Below are 26,037 nucleotides of genomic sequence, written 5' to 3'. Positions count from 1 at the left end.
AGGTAGGGTGCTGGGATTGAGCCCCTTTGGGCTCCCTGCTCCGTGGAGAGTCTGTTTCTCCCTCTCCTTCTGCCTTCCTCCCCTCCCGCTCATGTTCTCTATCTCAAATAAATACATAAAATCTTAAAAAAAAAAAAAAAAAGTTTCTCTGACTCCAGACACCTGAGTGATGCCTCACTGAGGAAATAACAGCTTGAGAGGCTTCAGGAGCTGGAACAGCCAAGAAGATAAAAGCACCAAGAGGAGGAGCAGAGAACAGAGCCAAGGAAAAGAAAAAAACAGGAAGAATTGGAGAGAGAAAGAAAAAGAGAGGAGGAGCTTCCCAAGAAGGAACAGAAGCAGAGGGGCCGTGAATTCTTTCCGAATCAGAAAAAGCCCAAGAAGTTACAAGCAGAAGAGCAGAAAAAGCTACAAGAGGAAGTGATGCTGGAAGAGTAGGAGCTGCTGCTCAGAGGAACCTGAGTCCATGGGGTTCCTTGCAGGGCTGCTGGGCTGAGCCAGGACACCTGCCCGCAAGGCGTGGTTGGTCTTGGTCTTGATATTTAGCTCCAAAACCACCTGTTCCTGCTTGGGGCTGCCACCTGTGCGTTTCTCTGAACCATGGAGTCAGTGTCACGACCCACCTCCCCACTTTCCTCGGCTGGTTATAACCATAACAAAAAAAAATAAGTCTAAATACCAAGAAGGAAAAAAAAGCTGGAGAGAGTCCTCAATATTTTTTTATTATTTTAGAAGACTATCAGTGACATAAACATTATATTATTCTTAGCTGCAAAATGCTCAGATTAGTGGACAATGTAACCTAGCCTGGGAGTGGTCACACGCTATTCATACCAGCCCTAGAATTTCTTCTGAGTAACTCCCAACATGGTGTACCAGCACCATCCAACTAAAACATAATACAAACCATACACACATTTAAATCTTTTCCAGTGGTCACATTTTAAAGAACAAAAATAAGTAAAATAAATTTTATAATATATGTATTTAGGCAATATATCCACAAAATAATCATTTGAACCTGTAATCAACCTAAAAACTAAGAATTTTTTTAAAGATTTTATTTATTTATTCATGAGAGATGCAGAGAGAGGCAGAGACATAGGCAGAGGGAGAAGCAGGCGCTTCAAGGGGAGCCCGATGTGGGACTCAATCCCTGGACCGAGGAGCCGGGATCACACCCTGAGCCAAAGGCAGACACTCAACCACTGAGCCACCGGGCGTCCCAAAGCTGAGAGTTTTTTTTATACAAAATCTTTGAAATCCGATGTTTATTTTACATGTACAGCACAACTCAAGCTGTACTAGCCACATTTCCAAGGCTCAGTAGCCACACGTGGCTGGTGGCTCCTGCACTGGACAGCACATGTGTAATTTAGAGTAATGGTTTCAGATGGCATTTTAGCAGTGGTCCTTCTTCTTCAGGTGAAACCTTAAGCTGAATGCTATTGTGTAAACTGACCAGAGCAGGGCAGCCCAGATTGGAGCGTGGAGCACAGTTGGAATCTCAAGAGCCCCACTTCAAATCTGCTCATGGGCGCCCCCCCCCATACCACTTACAGGCAGTCCTTGAGACAAGTCCACAAAAACTCTGCCATACAGTGGCTCCCACCCTCCCCTATCTGCAGTTGACTCCAATCTTTGAAAAAGGGCCTTCTGAAAAATCTTGCATTAAGTAACCATTCATTTGTGTTGTCTTCTTTTTATTCCAGGGGCACCTATTGTTGCTGCTCAAAATTTCTAACCAGAATAAGATAAATGAGAGAATACATTGAATGGGGGGTTGGAGTGGGCGTGGGGTAAGAGGGTGGTGGAAAGTTGGCATTATCACTGGCCATATCATAGTAAATACGGTATTGGCTTTCCATTAGATTTTTTTTTTTATATCATCATTACTAGACGTGTGGGGCCTTTATTCTAACTAGGATTGCCAGATAAAACACTCTGCTTTGATGTGCTAAATCTGACAACCCTAATCCCAATGCCCTAGGGCAGTGCAGTGGGCTGGAGCCCTTGAGTTTTTAATTAAGACCAGGCAACCATCATTAGGTAAATTAGTGTCTCAACCTCAGCCGGTCAAAACAGAACACTAGCTTTATAAGATTTTTTTTTTTTGCAGGGATTATAGAAATTATTAGTGATCTTGTCAGCACAGTTTGAAAAACTATAAATTTCTTTAAGTAGGTTTGAGATTTCCTTGGTGGATTAAGGGAATTCTGAGGATTCTCAGTCCCAGAAGCTCATCAACAAATGCAGACAATGAAATACTATTCAGTGCTAAAAAGAGAAAAAGAAAGCTAAAACATTAGCTGTCATATTAAGAAATGAGGATGCACAAAATTTCCAGGAGAAAATTTAGCAAGCTAAATAAGCAATTTACCAACTAGATTTATTTCATTCACATTTGACTGTCCAATGGTAATAATAATAATAATAATAATAATAATAATAATAATAATAGGGCAGCCCTGGTGGCTCAGTGGTTTAGTGCTGCCTGCAGCCCAGGGTGTGATCCTGGAGACCCAGGATCAAGTCCCACGTCGGGCTCCCTGCATGGAGCCTGCTTCTCTCTCTGCCTGTGTCTCTGCCTCCTCTCTCTTTCTCTGTCTCTCATGAATAAATAAATAAAATCTTTTAAGAAAAAAAAAATAATAAATATGTCAAAGCACTGAACAGGTCAGGGTGGGGATAAAGCCAAATATTACCTTTGTATGCAGTTGGTTCCTCCATAATTAGCTCATTCCTTACCTTTACACATTTAACTTTTTATTTATCCTCCTCACAAAACTGTTTGAAATAAAAATCAAAGCTGGTAGCCAAAACCTCCTATGTCTTTCCAGCTTCCTCTTCCTGTGTGGATGACACCATGGATGTCCCCAGGGGTTGTTCTGCAGCGCTGAACTCATCCCGCAGGGGTTAGTTCCAGGAAAAACTAATAGTTGAATTCTCAATTCTGAGGAAATTTCAAAACAATCTTTTTAGGTCGCACAGTTCTTGCAGATCCTTAGAAGCAATGATAAACATAGGTTGTTAAACTTGGAATAGAAAACATTCTGAAAATTAACAAACTGCCTTTAGCAAAAGGATCTGTACCCTCTACAGATTTTGCAATAAGTCAATATAGGACATGTAACTGGTGACATGTAGGGCCTTTGGGGATCACTCAGGATATAAGCTTCTATGAATTGCTGCTGGTCTTCTGTAAAATAGAAGCAATCTTAAGACACAAATACTGTGACCTAATCTTTTTACTACTTTTTTCTGATTTTTTTCTACTCTGTATTTTTCTTCATTAAAAAAAAAAAATCTTTTGTATTTAAAAAAATTGAAATAAGACACCTAAGCTATATTTCAGAAGAATGTAGGTTAGGAAAAGGAAAGAAGGAAGAAAGAAGGAGGGGAAGATTGATTCTTTTATCAAAAACCACAATATGTTCTAGAACATGTAAGAATTTCTCTATGAAGCTAGAGGTAAGATAAAAATAGAATGATTTTCTCGGATTTCAAACTATACTATACATCTATAATAATCAAAATGGTATGGTACTGGCACAATAATAGACACATAGATTAATGGAACCTCGAAATAAACTGATGCTTACATAGTTAATCTGTAACAAAGGAGGCAAGAATATTCAGTGGGGAAGAGAGAGTGTCTTCGACAAATGGGTTGGGAAAAACTGGACAGACACGTGCCAAAGAGTGAAACTGGACTACTTTCTTACACTCTACACAAAAATAACTCGAAATGGCTTACAGGCTTAAAGGTAAGATCTGAAACCCTAAAACTCCTAAAAGAAAACACAGAGGAAACTCTTGAACATCACAATATTTATCAGCAACATTTATTAGCAGTATTTTTCTGGATCTGTCTTCTCAGGGAAGGGGAACAAAAGCAAAAAAATAAATAATTGGAACTACATCAAACTAAAAAGCTTTTGCACAGCAAAGGAAACGATCAACAAAACAAAAGGACAACCTACTGAATGGAAGAAGATACTTGCAAATGATATATCTGATAAGGGGTTAACATCCAAAATATATAAAGAACTCATACAACTTAACAAAAAGATAATCTGATAGCAAAATGGTCAGAGATCTGGAATACATATTTTTCTGAAGAAGACATACAGATGGCCTGTAGTCACGTGAAAAGATATTCAACGTTATTACTCATCAAGAAAATGCAAATCAAAGCCACAATGAGAAATCTACCTTAGACTGGTCAGAATGACTAGTACCAAAGAGGCTAAGTAATGTCAGGTATTGGTGAGGATGTAGAGAAAGGGGAGCCCTTGTGCACGATTAGTAGGAATGTTTCATGTTCTACTATGGAAAACAGTATGGAGATTTGCCAAAAAATAAAAAATTGAAATACCAAAGGATGCATTATTTTCACTTCTGGGTATTTATCTGAAGAAAATGCACACACTAAGGTAAAAAGATATATGCATTTTAAGTTTACAGCAGCATTCTACAATAGCCAAATTATGGAAGCAACCCAAGTGTCCATCAATAGATGAATGGCTAAAGAAGATGTGGTATATTTATACAATGGAATGTTACTTAACCATAAAAAGGAATGAAATCTTGTCATTCACAACAACATGGATGGACCTAGAGGGTACTATGTTAAGTGAAATAAGTCAGACAGGGAAAGACCAATATCCCATGATTTCACTTTATGTGGAATCTAAAAAAAAAAAAAAAAGATAAATGAACAAATAAGTATACATAATTACAGAGAACAAACAGGTGGTTGCCAGAGGGCAGCGGGGTGGGAGGAGGAGTACAATAGTGAAGTGCATTAGGAGGTATAAACTTCCAGTTATAAAATAAGTAGGTCACAGAGATGGAAAGTACAACATGGGGAATATAGTCAATAATATTGTAATATTATTGTATATTATTTGTGTGGTGACAGATGGTAACAATACTTAGCATGGTGGGCACTTCGTAATGTACATAATTGTTGAATCACTGTTGTATAGCTGAGACTAATATAATATTGTATGTCAACTACACTTTGATTTAAAACTTAAAAATAATAAAATGGCTTTATTAGAAAACTTGTATCACTACAAGCAGCTCCCAATCTAAAAAGCAATTGGATAATAAAGGTTTATTCTCTAAACTGTTGTTCAGAGCTCAGAATTTTTCTTCCATAGAAACATCATAAATGATTGAGCTCAGAGATTAGACATGAAAAGTTGATTTAACTCCATAGTGATTGTGAAGGTCAAGATTCCTGGATCTACTTCAAATGCAACTAACAACTCTGTGCGATATTCTTCTGATGGGAAAACCTATATCAAGTTCCAACTCACAATACCAGACACACTCCATGCCCCCCGTCTATCTCCCTGCTCATTTTGAAATTCTCAGCAAAAACACCAGGACCTTCCTAATGGAATGGTTGAGAATTCAGGTCTCCTGTCTCAAAACCCTTTCTAGAAGTTATCCCTTAATATCTGGGCAAAAGGTAATGCTTGGGTCAATCATTCTTGTGGTCTCTCAATTAGGAGTAGGATATTAGCACCACAAACACAGAGCCTGTAGATTCAGACCTCCTCTATATAATGGGTCATAAGATGTTAAGGCAGATAGTATGATTGAAAGAGCATTGGACTGTGGGTCAACAAATCTGAATTTGATTCTTGACCATTACCTATGTAACCTTAAATGGATAACTTGACATATCTGGGCCTTATTTTTCATTTATTTAAAAAAAATAATAGGGGAACCTGAGTGGCTCAGTCAGGTAAGCATCTGATTCTTGATTTCAGCTCAGGTGGTCTTAGGGTTGTGAGTTCGAGCACTGTGTGGGGCTCCACACTGGGCGTGGATCCTGCTTGAGGTTCTTTCTCTCCCTCTCCCTTTGCCCCTCCCCACCTCTCTACCTCTAAATAAATAAATAAATAAATAAATAAATAAATAAATAAATAAATAATAGCATTCCAATTTTTGAAAAGAAAGTTTCTAGCTTTCAAGAGAATTTCAAAGGAATCTGTCACCACAACCACCACCCTCCCCAAATTAAGAACAACTGGACAAACTGATCTGCTAAATATTCTTAGCCCTGGCATTTTAAATTCTAAGTCTGGTATTTCCTTTTTTTTTTTTTTTTTTTTTTTAAGTCTGGTATGTCTTAGTTAGAGACTGCCTAACCATGATTTTCTCACCGAATGAGTATTGGGACCCTCCAAATCATCTGGTATCATTCTCTTCCTCTATATTAGTAAAACAATAAGCAGAATGACAAAAGTTTTATAAGCTTTCCACATGATTTCTCATTTTCTGAAAATCTTTCTTTTTGCTGTCATAAAAGATCTATTCCTTCCAAACACTCAATTTCCAAATGGGAGTTTACATTGATTGACTAATTGGATAATTTCTAGGTCTTCACTCGGTGTCCTGGAGACTTCCCCCGCCCCCATCTCCTCAATCAATTCATCCTTCTACTTCAATTTTCTTGACATAGTCCTTGCTCCTAAGAGTTTTGAACCCAAGACAGAGGTTGAAATCTAAGGTCAGCCCTCATAATTTAGAATCTTTTTCTTTCTTTCTTTCTTTCAGGAAAAGGAGCATGGAATTGCTTATCCTGCGTGTGGAGTTACCACCTAATGGGAGGAATCTGTGCCTCAGACTGTCTGGTGGGGGAATACAGAGTGGGAAAGGTACAGAAAGCTGGACATGGTGTGCCTTCCTCTACTTCTGCAGAGGCATGGGAGCTAGTTTTGGCCTGTCATTCTGGGCAAAGTCAAAAAGTCCTAAAATTCCTACACTTGCTCTAGTTTTATAATCTTCTACCTCTGCATCATGGAATAATTGTGCTACCCACCAGTGGCCTCAATTTCAGTCAAAGGAAGTGAGATGACCTGAGATAAATAATGGAGAAATTAGATAAAAAGGACCTCAGATTTACCTTTACATTCATTGCTCATGACCTTAGAAGTCCTGTTAGGAACACCACATCAGAATTAAGAAGTTTTGGAGTGCCTGGGGGCTCAGTGGGTTAAGCATCCAACTCTTCATTTCTGCTCAGATTATGATCTCAGGGTCTTGGGATTGAGCCCATGTCAGGCTCTGTGCTCAGCATGGAGTTTGCTTGAGATTCTCTCTCTCTCTTCCTTTGCCCTCCCCCCACTCAAGCTTGCTCTCTCTCTCTCTCTCTCTCTTGCTTTCTCTCTCTTTCAAATAAATAAATTGAAGAAGAAGAAGAAGAAGAAGAAGAAGAAGAAGAAGAAGAAGAAGAAGAAGAAGAAAGAAGAAATATCTTCTCTCCTACCCCTCTGCTGTCTGACCTGAAATGCCTGAATAATGTCAGAACTACACAACTGCTGTTGGTCTTTCATTTCCTGCCCCCCTGCATGGTGTACTAAGAGAGATATTGTTTCATTTCCTTGCCTAGAAACCATGGATATTCTGAGTTCACTAACTTCTTGTGTTTCCAAACTTTAGAAATTAAGTAAATCTCGCCATGGTGAAATTAACATGATCCAACATATTCACATTAGGAGCTCTCATTAAATCCTTACACTTTGGAGAAACTGAGGATCAGAAAGATTAAATAATTGCTAAAGATCACATGAGTAGTAAGTAACAAAGCTGGGATTGAAACCAGGGGGCCTGGTGGCTAATCCAGGATTTGGTAAAATAATTACAGCTGAGAAAGCACTTTATCAGCACCCGAAATATGCCAAAGTGCTCAACAAAGGCAATTTCCATTCCTTCCTTTTCTACCATACCATCCTTCCAAAGCACAGAAGTAAAATAGGAAGATATCTTCCCTTATCTACATTTTTAGCACCACCGAAGGAGCAATTTGTCAGATAGGAAGCCACTTTCTCCTTCTCTCTCAACTATTGTCACTGAGAATTCACTGTTTCAGATGAACAGTCACAAATATTATAATGAGGCAGGGCCATAAGAATCTAATAACCACAGAGGCAAATCAGCTTAACGTACATGAGTGAAGGGTGTCGGGTCAAAGAAAAATCCCAGCACAGGCTTGATAAAAAGTCGAATTTGAAAAAAAAAAAAAAAAGTCGAATTTGAGTGTCATCTATGTTGGTGACATCAGAGCTAGTGCTGAGGACTCAATCAACCAGGAGAGCACAAAAAGAGGGCCACTGCGGTTCAGCTGTCTGTGATGCTGCCATGTGGGAGTGATGACAGTGTTGACAGTGTAATTTTTAAAGAGAAACTAGGAACTGATTTACAAGTGAAATACTCTAATTTTGAAATGTGGGCAGTGAATCAAAAGTTTTTTAAACTGTGAAGGTCAATTTAGTATGAGCCAGACAAAACTTGTTCTTGACCAGATACAGCACATGAGCTGTCAGTTTGTAACTTAAGCTATTCTAGAAGCCTGTTCTCCCACTCTTGTTACCAGTGGATCTCAGATGGAAAGAGCCATCAACGGTTTCCTTCAAGTGAGAACAGTTGGGTCTGTGTTTCATTCTCAACAGTTAAAATGGACCCAGAACAAGCTCTCTTTCTACTATCCCCCACATGCCTCTCTCCCTCCCTCATGGGGCCAAGATGGAACTCGCACCAGGGAACTCCAGTGCCTTGTTAATTGATCCACACTCAAAAAGAATCTCCTGATTGTTCTTAACAGGGGGACAATTTTACCTGTGAAAAATGCCACGAAAGCTGCGTGGAATGCAAGGGACCTGGAACCAAAAACTGCACCGTGTGCCCCGCCAGCCTGCTGCTGCTAATGGATGATGGCCGTTGCCTACAATGCTGTAATGTCTCTGATCCCTCCCACACCCAGGAGTGCTGTGACTGCCGGGACACCACAGGTGAGGGGAGTTGAAGAGCAGGCTGCAGAGGAAGGGCCTCTCTTCTGTAAGGGGATGAGAGCAGAGGGGAGAGGAGGATGGAAAGCTCTGGAGAATAAATAGAGCTACCTTTTTATGGAGTGCCTGCAATGTGTTTACTGTACCTAGAGTTTTCTGTCCATCAATTCATCTAAGCAATTTTTTTTTATTTTTAATTTTTTTAAATGTATTTATTTGAGAAAGAGTGTGTGGGAGCACAAGCAGGGAGGAAGGCCAGAGAGAGAGGGAGAGAATCTTCAAGCAGACTCCCCACTGAGCCTGGAACCCAACTCAAGGCTTGATCCCAGGACCCAGAGATCACGACCCGAACTGAAATCAAGAGTCAACAGCTTAACCAACTAAGCAACACAGGTGTCCCAAGTAGATTTTTTTAAAATGGTCTCTAATCACATGCTCTACCTGCTGAGCCAGCCAGGTGCCCCTGTAAGTAGATATTATTAATACCGTTTTTCAGATGAGGAGACCAAGGCTCTAAGGGTTTGATTAACATACTCCAGTCCATTGCAATGTTAAGGGCTCATCTGGAATTAGAATATAGGCCCTTTGGACTACAAAGCCTGCATTCTTTCCACTGCTGTGCTACCTCTAAAATAAGAACTCAAGTTCATCTAGAATCTCATTTTTTTAATTAAAGATTTTATTTATTTATTTTAGAGAGAGAGAGAGAGAGAGAGAGAGGGCAAGTGAGCAAGCAGGGGGAGGGGCAGAGGGAGAAGGAGAATCTCAAGCAGATTCCCCACTGAGCGTGGAGCTGGACTCAGGGCTCCATCTCACAACCCTGAGATCATGACCTCAGCTGAAACCAAGAGTTGGACACTTAACCAACTGAGCCACCCAAGTGCCCCCAGAATCTCATCTTTATAAATTCACTTTCTTCTTTTTATCCTTCCCTCCTGGGGAAATAAAGGAAAAGAATTATCAAAAAAGCTGATACCAATATTACCTTGATTCTTCTGTAGACTCATTCTATGGAAGTTAGCCAAAATCTAAGGCTCCTCTTAGAGACTTAAGGTATTTTTAAAATGAACTTTCGTCAAAGCTAGAAAGAAACAAAACCCCTTTTACCAATTCCCAGGCCCCCAGCTGTCTCCTACCTCCAACTCCATCCATATGCATATGGGTACTTGGTCTTCATAGGCCACAAACTCAGAAAGATCCCAAATGGGGTGATTCCCTCTTAAAAGTATATATGTATATTTTTAAGATATATATATATATATATATATATATATATATATATATATGTTTATAGATATATATTATCTATACTTATAGATAGATTATACATATATATTATATATTTTAAGAGATATATATGATTAATATATTTTTTATTTATATATATATTTTTTCTTAAAATATATTCTCCAGTCCAAAAGCAGATCATTTCTCTGGGGTTCAGATGTATCATGGCCTGACAAAGAGACATCATATTAATGTGAGCCTGTCCATAAGTGAAGTAAATCTCAGACCCATAGCTGGTACTAGTCATTTTTAATTTTTAGTGGCCTTTTATATTAAATTCTAAAGATTATATTTCCAAAAACTGATTATTTCCTTCTTTTAGCTTTTCTACCCCTACAAACAGCTGGTTTCCCCAGCCCCTCATACATATCCACCTTCAGGGTATGATTGCCTGATATCCACACTATGTCAGCTAAGAATAATAACCCTCATTACATCAATGGCTTTAAATGAAACCAGAAGTGTGTGCACATTGGGTGCAGAGTTTCTTCAGAAACGTTCCAACTAAGAACTATTTACTCAGCTTTCCTGGGCCTTCTGCAACACTTGGAGATCCACCTGGGGCAACTCTGCACAAGTCTAAATACTCTTGATTACCTGCCCATTTTTTTTACTGAGACACACTCTGCTCCTTCAAAGAAACCAGATCACAGAGTCTGACCCTAACTCTGCAGACCTAAGCCTGGAGAAGAGTAGGACATGATTGCATATGGTGCCTTAGTAATTGAAACAATCTTGAAACATATTTTATTGATTCTCCTGCCCTAGGCAGTATTTATCTCCAAGTACTGCACACAGATTGCTTATCCATCCCTCGGGCGCTTTAGTATTTCCTCCAGAGAAAAACTCTGTGCTGGTATTGCTAATGACAAAAACAATTATGATAGTGCTATTATTTTAGAAGAGGAAATTCTGCTTGATGGGCAAAAATCCCATGAGAATGAAAGTTGGGATAAAATAGGCAACTTTTTTATCACCAGCAAAAAGAGTGGGAAATACACAGTGGTGATGAATCAGATCCAATTGGCCAGTATGTAATTAGCAAAAATAATTGCCCCTAAAATAATTGGCAGCAGAATTACATCCATTAAGCTAGTATATATAACATACCTAGATTTTCATAAAAGAATCCTGGGGGCAGACCCAGGTCGTTTAGAAACCACTTACGGAAAACTTACCCTGTATTTTAACTTGTACATCCAACAGAGCCTGCTAGTTTTTTCCCTGGTGCTCTCATACTCTTTTATTCTCGCCTCTGGTGAGTTAAAGAAGAGGGGAAAAGAAGTGGGTAACTTACCCAAATCATACCACCTGAATAAATGAGTGAAAAGTAAGAAAAATGAGCTCATCACTGAACTTGTTGTTTGGTCCTTCATTCTGTGAGTTTTGGTTACTCCATGTTCTTGATCAAGGCATTGAAACAGAGACCAGTGAATGAACAACAAGGGGCAGAGCTCTCAACTTCAGAAATCTGAATTATGATAGAAGAGTCCCCTATTATTAAACTTGGTAGTTAGAATTTAAAGAAACTGACTCTCTTCCTGTCAGATTAGAGCTACAGAATGCCATGACACCAAAAACACAGTTGTCAGAATGTTTGCCCAAATGTTTCCAGTCTATAGCATGCAATTTGGATTCCTGGGTTCAAATTCTGATTGCTTCACAAACAAGTTTTTGCCTCTACCAAGTGACAAGTCACTTCCTCTCTGTGGGCCTCAGTTTCCTCAACTGTCAAGAAACAGATTGACGTAATTAATTTCTTTTTTTTTAATTGTTTCATTGAGTGCTACCAATTTGCCCGAGTAACACAACTTGATATTTAAAACAAATCTTTGGGGGTTCCAGGGTGGCTCAGTTGGCTGGGCATCAGACTCTTGATCTCAGCTCAAGTCTTAATCTTAGGGTCATGAGTTCAAGGCTCTGTGTTGAGCCCTCCACACTGGGTGTGTGGAGCCTAATTAAAAATCAATCAATCAACCTTATTCTCCAGTTGATTTGCCTTTTCTCTACATTCAGCTGTGAAGTCTGTTCTGCTAGTCTTTGGGTCATTTCCTGGGTTATTTACATTGATGTGGGTATTATCTAGATGTGTTGAGGTGACCCTAGGATCCCCCTACACCACCATCTTCTCTGGAATTCTGACCTAAGTAATTTCTAAGGCCCCACACAGCTTCAAGAGTCAATGGTTTGGGGACACCTGGCTGGCTCAGTCAGCAGAGCAAGTGACTCGTGATCTTGGGATCATGATTTTGGGCTCTACATTAGGCATAGAGGCTACTTAAAAAAAAAAAAAAAGTCAATGGTTTTATAAATAATCTTCTCTGCCCTTAAATATCGGACCAGGTTGAAGATACCTGGGGAGAGGGATCAGTCTTAGAGAAAGTAGGAGTTGAAACAAAAAACAGCATTTAGCAGTAACTGAAGCACGAGCCCAGATGGAATATTTTTCTTAAGAGGGAAATAGAAAAATCGATTGGTCAGATTGGAGACTTGGTGACTGACTCACAAGGTATGAGGATGAGGGGACTCTATTTCTCAAACTGACCTTCATCCTAGAAGGGTTTGTTGGTATCACCAGATGCCAACTGGGACTCTCAGGGGGGTACACAATGCAATTCTGTAGCATGGTGTGCACTCTAGGAAAATCAGAGACAGTGATTCTACCATTTTGGTTTTCAAAGAGAAAGCAAAGCTTTTTACCTCAGAAATTAATTTTCCTCATTCCATTTCTTCTCCTCCACCCTTCCCCTCTCTGCCCTTCTTCCAACAGAGGAGTGTATCCTTCAGTCAAGTGAAATAGGGCCTGCCGGTGAGCATACCAAGACTGCCCTGTTGATCACATCCTCCGTTATGCTGGTGCTTCTGCTCGGGGCAGCTGTGATTGTCTGGAAGAAATCCCGGGGCCGAGGTGAGCCCGTGGCAAAGCCCGGCTATGAGAAGCTGGCTGACCCTAATAAGTCATATGTGTCCTATAAGAGCAGTCATCATCAAAGCACCAGCTTTGAAGAGGATCAGGTGATTGAGTACAGGGACAGGGACTATGATGAAGATGATGATGATGACATCGTCTACATGGGCCAAGATGGCACTGTTTACCGGAAATTTAAGTATGGGCTGCTGGATGATGATGAGGAGGATGAGCTGGAATACGATGATGAGAGTTACTCCTACCAGTAGGCAAGAGGCCACCCCCCCCCAACTCTGCCCCGTTCCACTCACAGGCATGTATGCGGGTGTTACAGTTTGGGGGTTTTATCACCACACAACAGGCTGACGTGTGGGTGTTTGTATTGGTCCCCTTAACCACAAGTCCAGCTAGAGTATGGAAGAAAGCTGAAATAATTAGTTCTTCTTTGGAGTGGCTAAACTCAACCAACCATAACTGAGAAACAAGGATAAAATTCAGAGGGATTTTTCTCAGAATAATAAATCAAAATTACAGAAAGTAAAAAAAAGTGAGATTTGTACATTTCATGAGATTAAAAAAAAAAAAGTGGACCTATTAGGGATTCTGTTTCTCAGCTATGTTGCAGAGATATTTTCTGCTTTCTGGGATTCTGATATTTCTATAAATGATTTTCTGGGGGGATGGGGAGACAAAAGAGTTGTTTGTCTCAGGAGATTTTTCTCCCCCATTAGCTATCTTTAGGCAAAGGTCAGTTCTGTTAGGACCAGCTAAAGGTTTTCCTCCTCATGCCCTTTATCACTGGCCTCCAGACTGTCCCTGGGGAGCAGAAGACACTACCTGCGCTAAGGGTGTTCACAACCTACTTGGAGATGAGGCACGAAAAGGGAGCCAGCATCAGAGCCAAGGAACTATGTGCTCCCTGGGCTCTGGCTCCTCTGTAGGAATCCACAGTCACTGTCCTAGGGCAGAGCAAGCTCAGGCAGGACAAGGGAGCAGCAAGCCAGTAGGACAGGAATCATTACATTCCCAAGAATTGCAGCATTACACTCTCATGATTTTTGTGGTCGGAAACACCAGCTAAGACATTAAGTAATAAAAGAAAAATGGTAGTGTTAACCCAACATAAAATGGGATAAAATGACGAGAACTACATCCACTCTGAAAAAAAAAGTTTTTAGCTACCAAATCAAAAAGCTTTCGACAGCCTGTCACAGACTGAGAGCTCCCTGAGAGACGTGCAAACAACTTGTTAATATTAAGAGGATCCTTATAGAAAAAGTTGGAACGGATTCTCTAACGTGGGAAATCCCAACGTCCTGCTTATGAGCCTAATCCAGCCGCCCACTGGCCTTCCAGCACTCTCTACCACTCTGATCCATTTCTAGACATTCTAGGCTCTCCTTGGTCCACTCTCCTGTCAAGTACATGCTTGGATTTGTGCACTGGGCCATTGTGTGAAATTATATACTCAGGATTTTGCAGATTTTCTTATCCAAGCAGAAGTTACAGGCAGTCCTGTGAAGGGATCACGAAAAATGACATTTTCAGATGACAATGCTGCTCATTAAAAAATTTGTCACACACCTCCTATGTAATAGATATCGAGCTACATAATTCCTTTAAGATGAAAATCACCCCACTTAATACCATGACTGCATGAGTTTAGCACCATTATTATCCTGTTTTTATAGGAAACCTAAGACTTTTGAGAGAGTAAGTAAATAGCCCGAGGTCACAGAAAGCTAATCAAGATTCAAGGAAAAAGAATGACCCTGAAGTGCATAGTCTTAGTAGCTATACTATACTGGCATAAAATAAGAAGCAACCTAAATGTAGTAAAAGAGTGTATATTATCTTATTTCATGATATAGCAACAATTTTACCCTTACTAAATTCATGCATTCTCCTTTTCTTTTAATATAACGTATCACTGATGCAGAAAATCTCTGTGAAGAAGCCTTCCATGTATGGAGGCCTCAGTGTTTCTTTAGGGGAATTCTCTTAAAACAAAGGTTGGCAAACTTTTCTCTCGAAAGGGCCAGATAGTAAATACTTTAGGCTTTGCACAACCATCAACTCCGCCATGTGGCACAAAGGCAGCCAATCCAGAACAAATAATGGGCTGTGTTCCAATTAAACTTATTTAGGGGCACTGAAATTTGGATTTAAGGTAATTTTCACATATCATGAAATATTGTTGTTCTTTTGATATTTTTTTGTCTTCCAGCACTTAAAAATGTAAAACCATTCTTAGCTTAGGGGAGTCCAAAAACAGGTAATGGGCCAGACTGGCTAACAGACGTAGCCTGCCGACCTCATCTTAAAATATATATATATACATTCTCAAGAGTCCATGTGTTTTTATACACATATGATATACTTCCAGCATTTTTGATCATTTAAAATCATCTCTTCAAAATCTATCTGAAGTTCTAATAGTTCTCTTTTCAATCCTTAGAAGTTAAAAATAGGTGTAAGATAGCCATCGTATCAATGGAAGCCTTTCTTATCCTTTGCTGTAAAATTACAGATTTATAGTCTATGCAAAAGAGTAATTTTGTTCAATTTTGTTCTGTGTTGTTCTTCTTCCCTGATTAATTCTAAATCCCTGATAGACTGAGTTGGACCATTTCTTTGTGCAGCCTGGAAACTGTTTCCCAAGGGAAAAAAAAAATCTGTGTTTATGAAACTCAGGTAAAGATTAAATGAGGTTGAGATAACCATGAATACAAAGAAAAATTGTGTTGTTACCTTATGTGAGCCTGGTAAAAAGGCTAGTATTGTGTGTTGGTACTGTCTGACATCTTTCCTTCTTTGTTCTTGATCATGCCACGTTATCTTCAGACTTCTTTTGGATACTATGTGAACAACTGTCTAAAGAGATAAATACGCGGTTGGAAAACAAAGTCACTTTTTGGTTTTCTGTTTGCAAATAATTTGGAAATATTAAGAGGATCTTATAGACTGGAAATGCACCAAGAGGCTGAGCAAGGGCTTGGAAGGTTCCAGTTCATATAAAGCAATTTTAAAATTGGAAACAAAATTAAATCAAGACCAGATAATGGAATGGGGACTGGCTTATTAACAGCTTATTTCAGAGCACATTGTGTGCTTGGTAGTATCCTTTACCAACTAAGGTACACACTACAATGCTGTTTGTTAAGAGCACTGTTTTTCTTCTTTTTGTCTTTCTATTTTCAATGACTAAAGCTAGTTATAGCAGTTATGAAGCTTCTTCCTAAAAATCGGTCCAATCTGTCAACCCCACCATCACTGACTCAGTTAGGTCCATAGTCTCTCTCATCTGGACCTTTCCTGCTTCCTCCTGAATTTTGCTGAACTTCAGTCTTTTTATTTCTTCCAATTTACCCTCTATCCCTCTATCAAAGATCCACCAGATCTTTGGTCCACCAGCCCATTGCATTCAGGGCTCCCCACCATCCATGCTGACTTTGACATTCAAATATTGCAAGACAGAGCCACTGCTTCTATTACCCACCAGTTCCCACCTCTCCTTATTTTCCAGATTCCCCATGTGTCCTGAATTGCTTCTAAGCTATCCAAGACAACATCTTGTTATTTCCCATCCTTGGGCACACATTGTTCATTCTCCTTGGAATATTCTTCCCTCACATTGACCAGTTGGAAACTTCCCGACCATCCTTTAAAATCATTTTTCCTTCCTCTAACTTCTCCTGGGAGGTCTCCTTTGACCACCTTGAAGATCAATCACTTTCTCACCTCTCTGCTATCTATATGCTCTGTGCATACAGTTTCTCACATCACATTGTGATGTAACTATTTAATTATATATCTGTATCTACTAAAAGAGGGGTAGCTACTTGATTCCCTAGGGTGCCAACTATTCTCTTTCCAGAACCTGGCACAATGCCCAGAATTTGGTGAGAAATCAAGAATTCTTGGGGGAATTGAATTATAAGAAGCCAGGGTTCACATATATGAAACAACTAGACAATGATAATGGTCCTGAGTGCAGAGTTAAGTGGGAAGGAGGAGGAGAGGTGGTGTCAGTTAAGCAGGAGAAGTACAAGACAACTGCAAATTCAAGCCTTAGGGGGTGGGTGCTTTCATGGGGGAGATTCGTTCTTTGGCTTAATTTGAAAAAGAGGATGTGGAAGATAGTCCTCAAAACACTCACTGAAGTTAATAAGTAGTTGATCTGAATTTCATGATGGGAGTAGTGATAATATTAGTTTACCAAGTATGTATTAAGAATTGACTATGTGCCAGACATCGTTCTAGATCCTAGGAAACACCAGCAAGTGGAACCAACCAGATCTTGGGTCCTAAGGAGCTTCTGATCTAGTTTGGGAGAAAAAAATAAATCATAACAATACCATTTTTGATGCCTTCTATGTGTCAGACATAGTCATAGGCACTTTTTTCATATGATCTTATTTAATCTTTACAACACACGTGCTATGGAGCAGTAATATGATTCTCTTACAAATGGATAACCAAGGTGGTGTCAGAATGTTTGCAAGTGGTCCAACTGGGATTTGAATCTAGGACTTTCAAGTCCCTGTTTTTTCTTCTAACTGAAGAATGAACCTAGCCTCTGTCAGTAATCCTTGTATCTCTTCCATTTGGAGGTTAGTTTTAACTCCAAATGAATAGAATTTATAGGAACAATGAATCACCAAGAGTGATGCCAGTGAAGCATGAATGAGATCCTGCAGTTCAAGGGCATCATCTTGCCTGAGGGTCAAGGACGAAACAAATTCTTTTAGGTAATTGTAGACATTAACTATATATAAGTTAACACATTAAAACTCAAGATAAAGACTTAAGTCCTTATTGCATAAATTTGACACTGAAATAGACATTTCAAGATCTGTTCTGAGTTAAGGAGGTCTGCTCCAGAGTTCATGAAAAAAGAAACTGCAGTGTCCTACCCAAGCTTAGATGCCATCAATTAAAATAAACAGTATTCTGCATTTTCACTAAAATGAAATAAATAGATTGTGTTTCAAAGAGAAACAAGAATTCTGTTAATGCCTGCCTGGCACAGACTTTGAATCTAACTGATCACCACATATCAACAACATCTGATAAGGAATAAATGAGGCCAAAATTTAAGGATGTATTTGGGGTTTCACATTTAAAGCTACGTATGGGGATCCTTGGGTGGCACAGCGGTTTAGCGCCTGCCTTTGGCCCAGGGCGCGATCCTGGAGACCCAGGATTGAATCCCACATCGGGCTCCCGGTGCATGGAGCCTGCTTCTCCCTCTGCCTATGTCTCTGCCTCTCTCTCTCTCTCTCTCTCTCTCTCTGTGACTATCATAAAAATAAATAAATAAATAAATAAATAAATAAATAAATAAATAAATAAAGCTACCTATGTCTACCTTGCATTGTTCTCAACATAGGAAAAAAAAAAAAAAAACACACCAACAAAAAGTTATACAGATGAAGAAGAAAGATAAGAGGGATGACGTCTGTTTTGTTTACTTCTATTTCCTTAGTGACTTACAGATCTAATGGTACAAAAGCAAATATCTATTGATATAAAGGCAAATATCTGTTGAGTGATTATAGGTATAAAAACAATTGCATATAGGTGCCTCGTGAGCTCAGAGTATACACCAAAACTAGGTCCTGTGGCCAACCTTAGCTGTAAAGAAGGCTTGAAAGCAAATATCTGATAAAGAGTAATGAGATTGATTACCCTGCTGTGTTTAGAAAAATCATGACTCATCTTCTGGGACTTTGCCATCCATAATTAAAGTTTTCCATTGTCGAAAAATAAAATAAATAAAAATAAATAAAGTTTTCCATTATCAAGGAAGAGGAAAGTAGAGCAGTGGAGCTGTTAGATAAACCTGATAAGAATGTCCCTCACTCTAACAAAAGTGTTCATTGATAAGAGCTGACCCCAGCTGCCAAAGGGAACTGATAGAAGGCTAATTAAACCATTCCATGGAGCAAATGTGTGTCTGTAAAGAAGAGAATGATAATGCAAGAGCAGAACAAGATGGAAGCCAGGAGAATTACCAGCCCTCTATGACACCGTTATCAGGGAAGCCTCTTCCCTGGCCAGGAGTGGGATTCTGCACCAGACATAAATTCTGCTGTATCCTTGAGGCTGCTTTTAGTTAAAAATTACAGAAAGGTCAGCCCAAACAGGTTTCAATACAAAAGGAATTTGTTGGCTCATTTAATCAAGAAGCCTAGGGTGGGATCGAGTACTGCTGGAATGGAGCTCAAACCATCCTCGGGTTCTGGTCGACCTCCATTGCTCCTCCCTGTCTCTTGCTGTGGAGGCCCCCTTTCCAGTGAGAAAGGGGGCCTCTGCTCAATGTGACAAACTTTGCATTCTCTTGGGTCCACCTACCATAGGAAAAAGTCCCCACCTTACCCCGATGCAAGTCTCAAGAACAACTTTCATGGTATCTCATTGGTTCAGAAAAGGCATTTGCCAGTTTCCATGGTGTAAATACACCCATTGTGGCCAATTTCAAGGTTCGAACATGATGTCACTTGATGTAGAGCCTGGAAGAAATGTGAAGCAGCAAACCCTTACAGTATTTCTGCCATACAGACGCCTTAGAAACAAAAATAGCCTCAGGAGCATAACTAATAGTAAAATGTAAAATGATTAGAAAGTGATGAGTTTGGGGTATTTGTTACCTATGTTTCTAATATAACCTCTTCAGTTGAAAGTTTTATAACTGAATTTTTAATAATTGCCATGTCTGACAACTGACTCAGAAGATTCCTGAACAATTAACAACTAGCTTTCAGCGGCCAGGACGAGCCAGCTTCAACACACCATGTTTTTTAGATAGAATCTTTCCGTCTGTGAGTTCTGTCTTATCAAATCTCTTATCCAGAAATTCCTGTCTTTTTTACAAAATAATTACTTGTTTGCTCGTTTCCACCAGCAATCAAAGTAAAACAAATTTAACGAATAATAATGTTTTAGCAAAGACTTTTTTTTTCTTTTAAAGATTTTTTTATTCATGAGAGACACAGAGAGAGAGGCAGAGACACAAGTCGAGGGAGAAGCAGGCTACCTGCAAGAAGCCCAGGATCACGCCCTGAGCCAAAGGCGGACACTCAGAGATGAGCCACTCGGACATCCCTAGCAAGGACTTTTAATTACAGCACACGATTCTGGAGTTCTGTTCCAATGCTACCTGTAGTGACGTGGACTGTCTTGTGTATTACTTGGCAGAGAGTAAGCCAATGTATTCATTTGTATTACTGTATAAGAAACTACTACATATATAGCAACTTCAAGTAATATGCATTTATTATTTCACAGTTTTATAACCCAGAAATGCAGGTAGGCTTGACTGAGTTCTCAGCTTAGAGTCTCACAAGGGCAAAATCAAGATGCAAGCCTCTTACCTGGAGGCTTTGGAGAAAAACCATTTTGCAAGGTATTCAGGTGGCCAGCAGAATTCAGTTTCTGGGAGCTCTAGGATGGAGGGCCGCACTACTTTTCTGGCTGTTGACCAGGGATCACTTTTAGTTCCTAGAAGCCTCTCTGGAGTACCAACTCCATTTACAAAAAAAAAGTTTCACTTTTCTTATAATTTAAAGCAACTTTGAAGTAATTTACACTCTAAAAGTAAGTTTATAAAGACTATACAAAATATGCTACAATAGTTACAGGTAATAATAAGCAAGATATAAAAGTTTAAATAGACTACCATTTCAAGTGTATTTCTAAAATTAAAAACCTTATGTGGATTATGTAGGCTGAACTGTAGAAAACAAATAAACAACATTATCTGCCCCCCCCCAAATAGTTTAATATTAAAGTGAAAAAAACAAATGTGTATACAAATAACCCAAGATGAGGGGCAATGCAAGCAATGCAATAATTCGGGGGGCAGGGACAATAAAACCATTAGAACATAGAGGCTGTGAGAAAAAGCAAATTGATACCTCTACATGCTTTTGTAGAGGGAAAAGACATTTATTCTCCCAATAATACAAGTGGGAGAATAAAAGTGTCTGCCAACCTCAGTAAGAGTGAGCACTAAGCCTCTATCTCAACTTTCCTGGCCTCTGTAAACGGACAAGCACACCTTGGGCACCTAGCTGGCCCAGTCGACAGAGCATTCGACTCTTGATCTCTGGGTGGTGAGTTTGAACCCCATGTTGGGTGTCAAGATTACGTAATAAAAAATAAAACCATAAACACTTCTCACATGAACTTGAACCCACAGATCTATTTCAGCTACATGTGATAAAGACTATCGGTCATCCTGCATCCTCTGCAAACCTGGGGAGGTTATTGCAGAGGCAGACCTGGCAAGCAGACACTGTATGTGGTGGACTCCACTTTCTCTTTGCATCATTTCCCCTCGTGTTCTTGTTTCTCAGGGAACCAGCGAGCCTAAGTGGGAAAGTTGCACAATTTTCCAAAGACTTTGGCTCAGGGGCAGCTCCATGATGTGCCCTCACTGCAGTTTCTCTTAATAATAATAATAATCTCATGCTATCCATTCAGAAACTATTCCTAAGAATGAAGACCCCCTTTTTAAAAAATCTTGGTGGGTGATGCCCCAACTAGACTCACCACTTCTGTATTCAGTTTTATAAAGATGATTTGGCATCACAGAAATACCATGAGTTTGAGAATTAAAGATTCCTGGAATAGAATTCCAGCTCTGACCCTTTCTCATGTGGAATCTTGAGCAAGTTACTGAAGTTCTCTGATTCCTCACTTTGTGTGGAAAACTTGAACTCCAGACCCTGCAAGGTTGCCAGGAGGAATGAATGACATTAACGTATGCAATGCGCCTGGTATACAGAAGGGGTCCTATAACTGCTAACGTCCCGCCGCTCCCTCTCATCTCATTTTAGTAGCAGTGAAAGCTTCTTTAATAGTCTCCCTCCCATGAGCCTGTATCTTGAAAGGATTTGTGAGGCAAGATCACATGAGGGAGAGAAAAGTAGACTTAATCTTCCCTACACACTTAATCTGGAAGCAAATACACACCCCCTGAGCCCCTTTTGCCTTCTCCTGCAAAGCAGATACGTTGGGTGAGTGGCTTTATATAAGCATGTCATTAACCGGATTTTCTTACTTGATTTCTCAGCAGATAGGGAAACAGGAGACTTATTCTTTCAGAAATCAGTGCTTTGTTTCAAAGCCAGGAGGAAATCAACCCATTCCTCACTGAAGTGATAAAAGTTTTGGCTAAAGGGCCACACAGTCAATAAACATGTTGGCCAAATGTTTGACCTCTAATAAAATGTGTCCATCTCTCCACACCTTCTCATTCTAAAAAGCAACCTCGGCTCTGCTCCCAGCAGAACAGTGTTTTGTTCTCATTGTTTTGGGTAATCTTCACACCCAACATGGGGCTCGAACTCATGACCCCGAGATCAAGAGTCGAGTGCTCTCCCAACCGAGCCAGCCAGGTGCCCCAGAATAGCTTCCTCATACAAATCCTATGTATACCTCGACCATCCAAGAGAATCCACGCTTCTACAGTACACACCCCTCTTTCCTCCCCAAGTCATGAAAAACTCACATTAGAGTTTGCCTACGAAGCCACAGGGAATCTTCCGAGTGTGCTGAGAACATGGACCAGGAAGAACAGCAGTCAAGCTATTTCTAGGTCACCTTGACTATGAATCCATGTAGAAAAACCTTTAGGCTATAGGATTCGAAAGCCGTCTGAGAAGAGTCAGGAAAGTAGGCCTGTCTGGACAGTGGAGCTGAGAACCCATGAAAGCATCCTCTCCTTTGTCTCTTTGGCCCCCAAATGGCTGTGAGTGGAGGACAGCCTTGAGGACATCTCGGTCCCCACTGAACACAGCCAGCTGATGCCTGGCAGCGAGGAGCCATGGACCTCAGACGTCAGGCTGCAACTGGAGCTCTACCAACAGGACAGGCAACAGCGGCAGATCATCAAGTCAGACAACCAGGTGGACCGGTTGCAGCAAAACCCCACAGTTTGGGTGCCCTAAGACGGTCCACAGGTGGCGCAGCTGACCCCTGAACAACACGGGTTCCAAAGGCGTGGGTCCACCTGCCTGTGGATGTTTTCACTAAGTACACAACAGTACTGCGAATCTGTTTCCTCTTCCTCGTGATCTTTTTTTTAATATTTTATTTATTTATTCATGAGAGACACAGAGACAGAAAGACAGAGACATAGGCAGAGGGAGAAGCAGACTTCCCCTGAGCCTGGAGCCTGATGTGGGACTCAATCCCAGGACCTTGGGATCATGACCTGAGCTGAAGGCAGATGCTCACCCGCTGAGCCACCCAGGCGTCCCTTCCTCATGATCTTCTTAATGACATCTTCCTTTCCACAGCTCACTTTAATACAGCAGTATTACAAGTATATCACACATAACATACAAACCAGGTGTTGATCGACTGTCGATGTCATCAGCAAGGCTTCCAGTCCACAATAGGCCATTAGCAGTCAAGTTTTGGGGGAGTCAAAAGACATGGGTGGATTTTTGATGGTGTGGGAAATGGGCGCCCAACTCCCAGGCTGCCCAAGGTCAATTGTATTTAGTTTGGGTTCCAGACTGCAGGTCTTGGGGTGGCAAGCTTCTAAGGGGGGGTAAGGGGCTTGAGGACTGTTTTCAGTATTGATGTGTTCCTCCAGCAAAGGAACACAGAAAGCAAACCAAATTGCTAATCAACAAGTGGCCGGGCAAAGAATCCTGGACAAAGGAGTGTTCAGCTGGACTCTGTGATGCACATCCTATGAGGGGTCTTTGTGGCTGCTACTCCTCGGATGCTCCAAGTACACTGACTTTCCCTCTCTCAGCCTGGGATTGGAATTTTTATTCCCTGTGATCCCTTTGGCCCAACTCTGTGCTGAGTCCTTCACTGCCTCTGTGACTTCCCTTTGCAGCACAGCTGTATAACATCTGGATAATTTCTCCTTCCTGTTTGTTGATTTTCGCTTTTCAAGAGCTGTTTGCTCTTTGCCTGTTGGATCAGCTCCATCCCCTGTAGGTGGATCTCTGGTGGCCTTAAGTAGGCTTGTCACCTTACATTTTCTCGTGAGCACAAATGGAGCTAATGTGTGTGAAAGTCTGTTCTAAGCTGTAAGGTGCTACACCAAGGTGATCATTTCTCTGTTCACCTGTGTTGTCACTTATCCTGTGGAAACTGGGACATTATCAAACTATACAGTCAGGCCAACCATCTGGAGGTGGTTTCTCAGAAAACTGGGCAGCTACATAATCTGTAAATGTACAAATTAAGGATTTCAAAATAGTGAGCAGCAGAGCACCAAATCTAAGCCTGGGGCCCTTGTCCTTCTAAGCCGCCAGCCCTGGGCAATCGCCCAGGTGACTCACCTTTGAAGCCGAGGAGAATTTCAATATATTGAGGTTGATGCAAGGCTTGCAAAAATGCATGTTACTGCATCTACCTCCACTCCTAGTAGGTCAAAGAATTCAGATACAAGGGTGGTAGGGTTGAAAGAAAGGGAAGAAGAGCTCTTTAAGATCCACAAACCGTGGAGCTTCAAGGCAAACCCACTGAAGAGAGCCAAGAAAAGCTTCATGAAAGAGAGCTGCCCGTCACTCTGGGTATCTGCATTCCCATCTTGGCCCGTGTGACACTGGCCATGTCATCTGGGGTAATGCATGTGGCCTCCTGTACTGTAACTTGCAAACTGCACAACTGAGGTGCAAACTTCTCCTGTGGCTGTTTCTAGAGGTGGCTCTTGGCCCTTTTGGAAAAGGTACACGGGACACATGATGACATGGGGCTTCCCCTAGGCGCGGCAATGGGCAGGGAGGGCTTTAGCTGGTCCCACCTGGTCCCAACTCAGCTTCCCCGACCCCCTCCTGGTTCCCACTCACTCTGGGCTAAAAGCTAAACCAGAAAAGAGCCCCCACCCCGTCAATTTGTTAATTCCCTACGCAAGCTGCTAAGAAGTCTCTGTCACCTTCTAAAGGACAGGAGGGTGTGGGAGGAAGGGCTGGCCACACTCACCGCGCCCTGACCTCCCTGACCTCCCTCGGGTTGGGTTGTGACATCATAGCCCTGTTTACATAGCTGAGGATCACAATGCCAGGAGGGAGGGCGAGGACCACACCACATCCCCCACTCGTGCTTTCCTGCTGGCTTCTCAGCTGCTCTGAGCCAGCAAAGAGTAGAGAAATCCGTGATTCTCCTCTGACGTTTGGCACCATCTGTTTCCTCTCTCACTCCTTTCCCAAAAACTTTTTTCAGTAAACACTGTGAAATAAACACTAGAGGATGTATACAAGAGCAAATTCATCTTTCCTGAAATGCTGGCTTTTGGAGACCTTTGGCATCTGCTGAAAAGCTTCCTGTGGTCCTTTTTTCTTCCACAGCTGGAAGGTACTGGAAAAACTGAAGGGACACGATGCTCCTTTATTTACTGCATCTGGGTGAAGCAAGGAGATTCTGTGATTCCTTCCCCAGAAACGCACTCAAATCACCCAGAGTCCTAAAATATACCTGCAACCACATGGAGGTGATGATGGTAAAGCTGAATAAGCTGAACCTCTCCTGGGAGCCTGCCTGTGTGTTCCTCGGAGTCACAGCCGTCAACGCTAGCACCAAGCAGAGTGCTAGCACACAGTAGTGGCTCTGTAAATATTTGTGGAATGCCTGTCTGCTCGCAGAAATCATTATCCACCACTGACCCAAACTAGACTCTCTGCATGGAATCTAGGGAGGAGTTTGCTGTGTCCTGCAGTGTTATCTTTGGGGGGCGGGGGAGGGGGAGAAGGACCACCTTACACCGGTAACCAGCACCGTCTCAGGTACTATCAGAAGCGCTTTGCATCGTTCAGCTCCTTTGATCCTTGTAATCATCATAACAACCCTAGGGGGGAGGCCTTGTTGTTTCCCTTGTTTCACAGATAAGACACTAAGGGAGGTAAAATAACTCACCTGAGGGCTCCAGGGTGGCTCAGTCGGTTAAGTGTCCAACTCAGGTCATGACTCAGGTCATGATCTCAGGGTCGTGAGATCCGAGCCCCATGTCAGGCTTGGAGTTGGCTTGGGATTCTCTCCCTCCCCCCTTCTCTCTCTCTCTCTCTC

At 41.1% G+C, this 26,037-nt stretch overlaps 1 protein-coding gene and 1 long non-coding RNA gene across 11 annotated transcripts in view; one reads left to right on the top strand and one right to left on the bottom strand.

Annotated features, from left to right (window-relative positions):
* The window catches only part of PCSK5 (proprotein convertase subtilisin/kexin type 5), a 458,158-nt gene extending 442,587 nt beyond the window's left edge, over positions 1-15,571 (top strand). For all 3 annotated transcript variants that reach the window (XM_077906524.1, XM_077906513.1, XM_077906535.1), the window contains 3 exons: positions 6,577-6,677; positions 8,624-8,810; positions 12,865-15,571. In XM_077906524.1, the coding sequence (XP_077762650.1) occupies positions 6,577-6,677; positions 8,624-8,810; positions 12,865-13,271 (695 nt within the window). In that variant the 3' untranslated portion in view covers positions 13,272-15,571. The remainder of the gene's footprint in view (positions 1-6,576; positions 6,678-8,623; positions 8,811-12,864) is intronic.
* Positions 774-26,037, bottom strand: LOC144318962 (uncharacterized). 8 transcript variants are annotated; one of them, XR_013384894.1, is made up of 10 exons: positions 25,888-26,037; positions 24,911-25,375; positions 24,315-24,396; positions 23,248-24,199; positions 20,379-20,529; positions 17,162-17,325; positions 15,754-15,876; positions 12,795-12,979; positions 11,273-11,349; positions 774-3,003 (listed from the first exon to the last, which is right to left on the bottom strand). It is a non-coding gene; the product is annotated as an uncharacterized LOC144318962 (long non-coding RNA). The 8 variants fall into 8 exon arrangements; XR_013384896.1 differs by lacking the exon at positions 17,162-17,325 and having other exon boundaries at positions 12,795-14,517; XR_013384891.1 differs by lacking the exon at positions 17,162-17,325.

Source organism: Canis aureus, chromosome 1 (genome assembly GCF_053574225.1).
Source record: "Canis aureus isolate CA01 chromosome 1, VMU_Caureus_v.1.0, whole genome shotgun sequence".
NCBI classification, from domain to species: Eukaryota; Metazoa; Chordata; class Mammalia; order Carnivora; family Canidae; genus Canis; species Canis aureus.
Note: the sequence above shows the minus strand (reverse complement) of the source record. Positions and strands in the feature narration are given on the sequence as shown.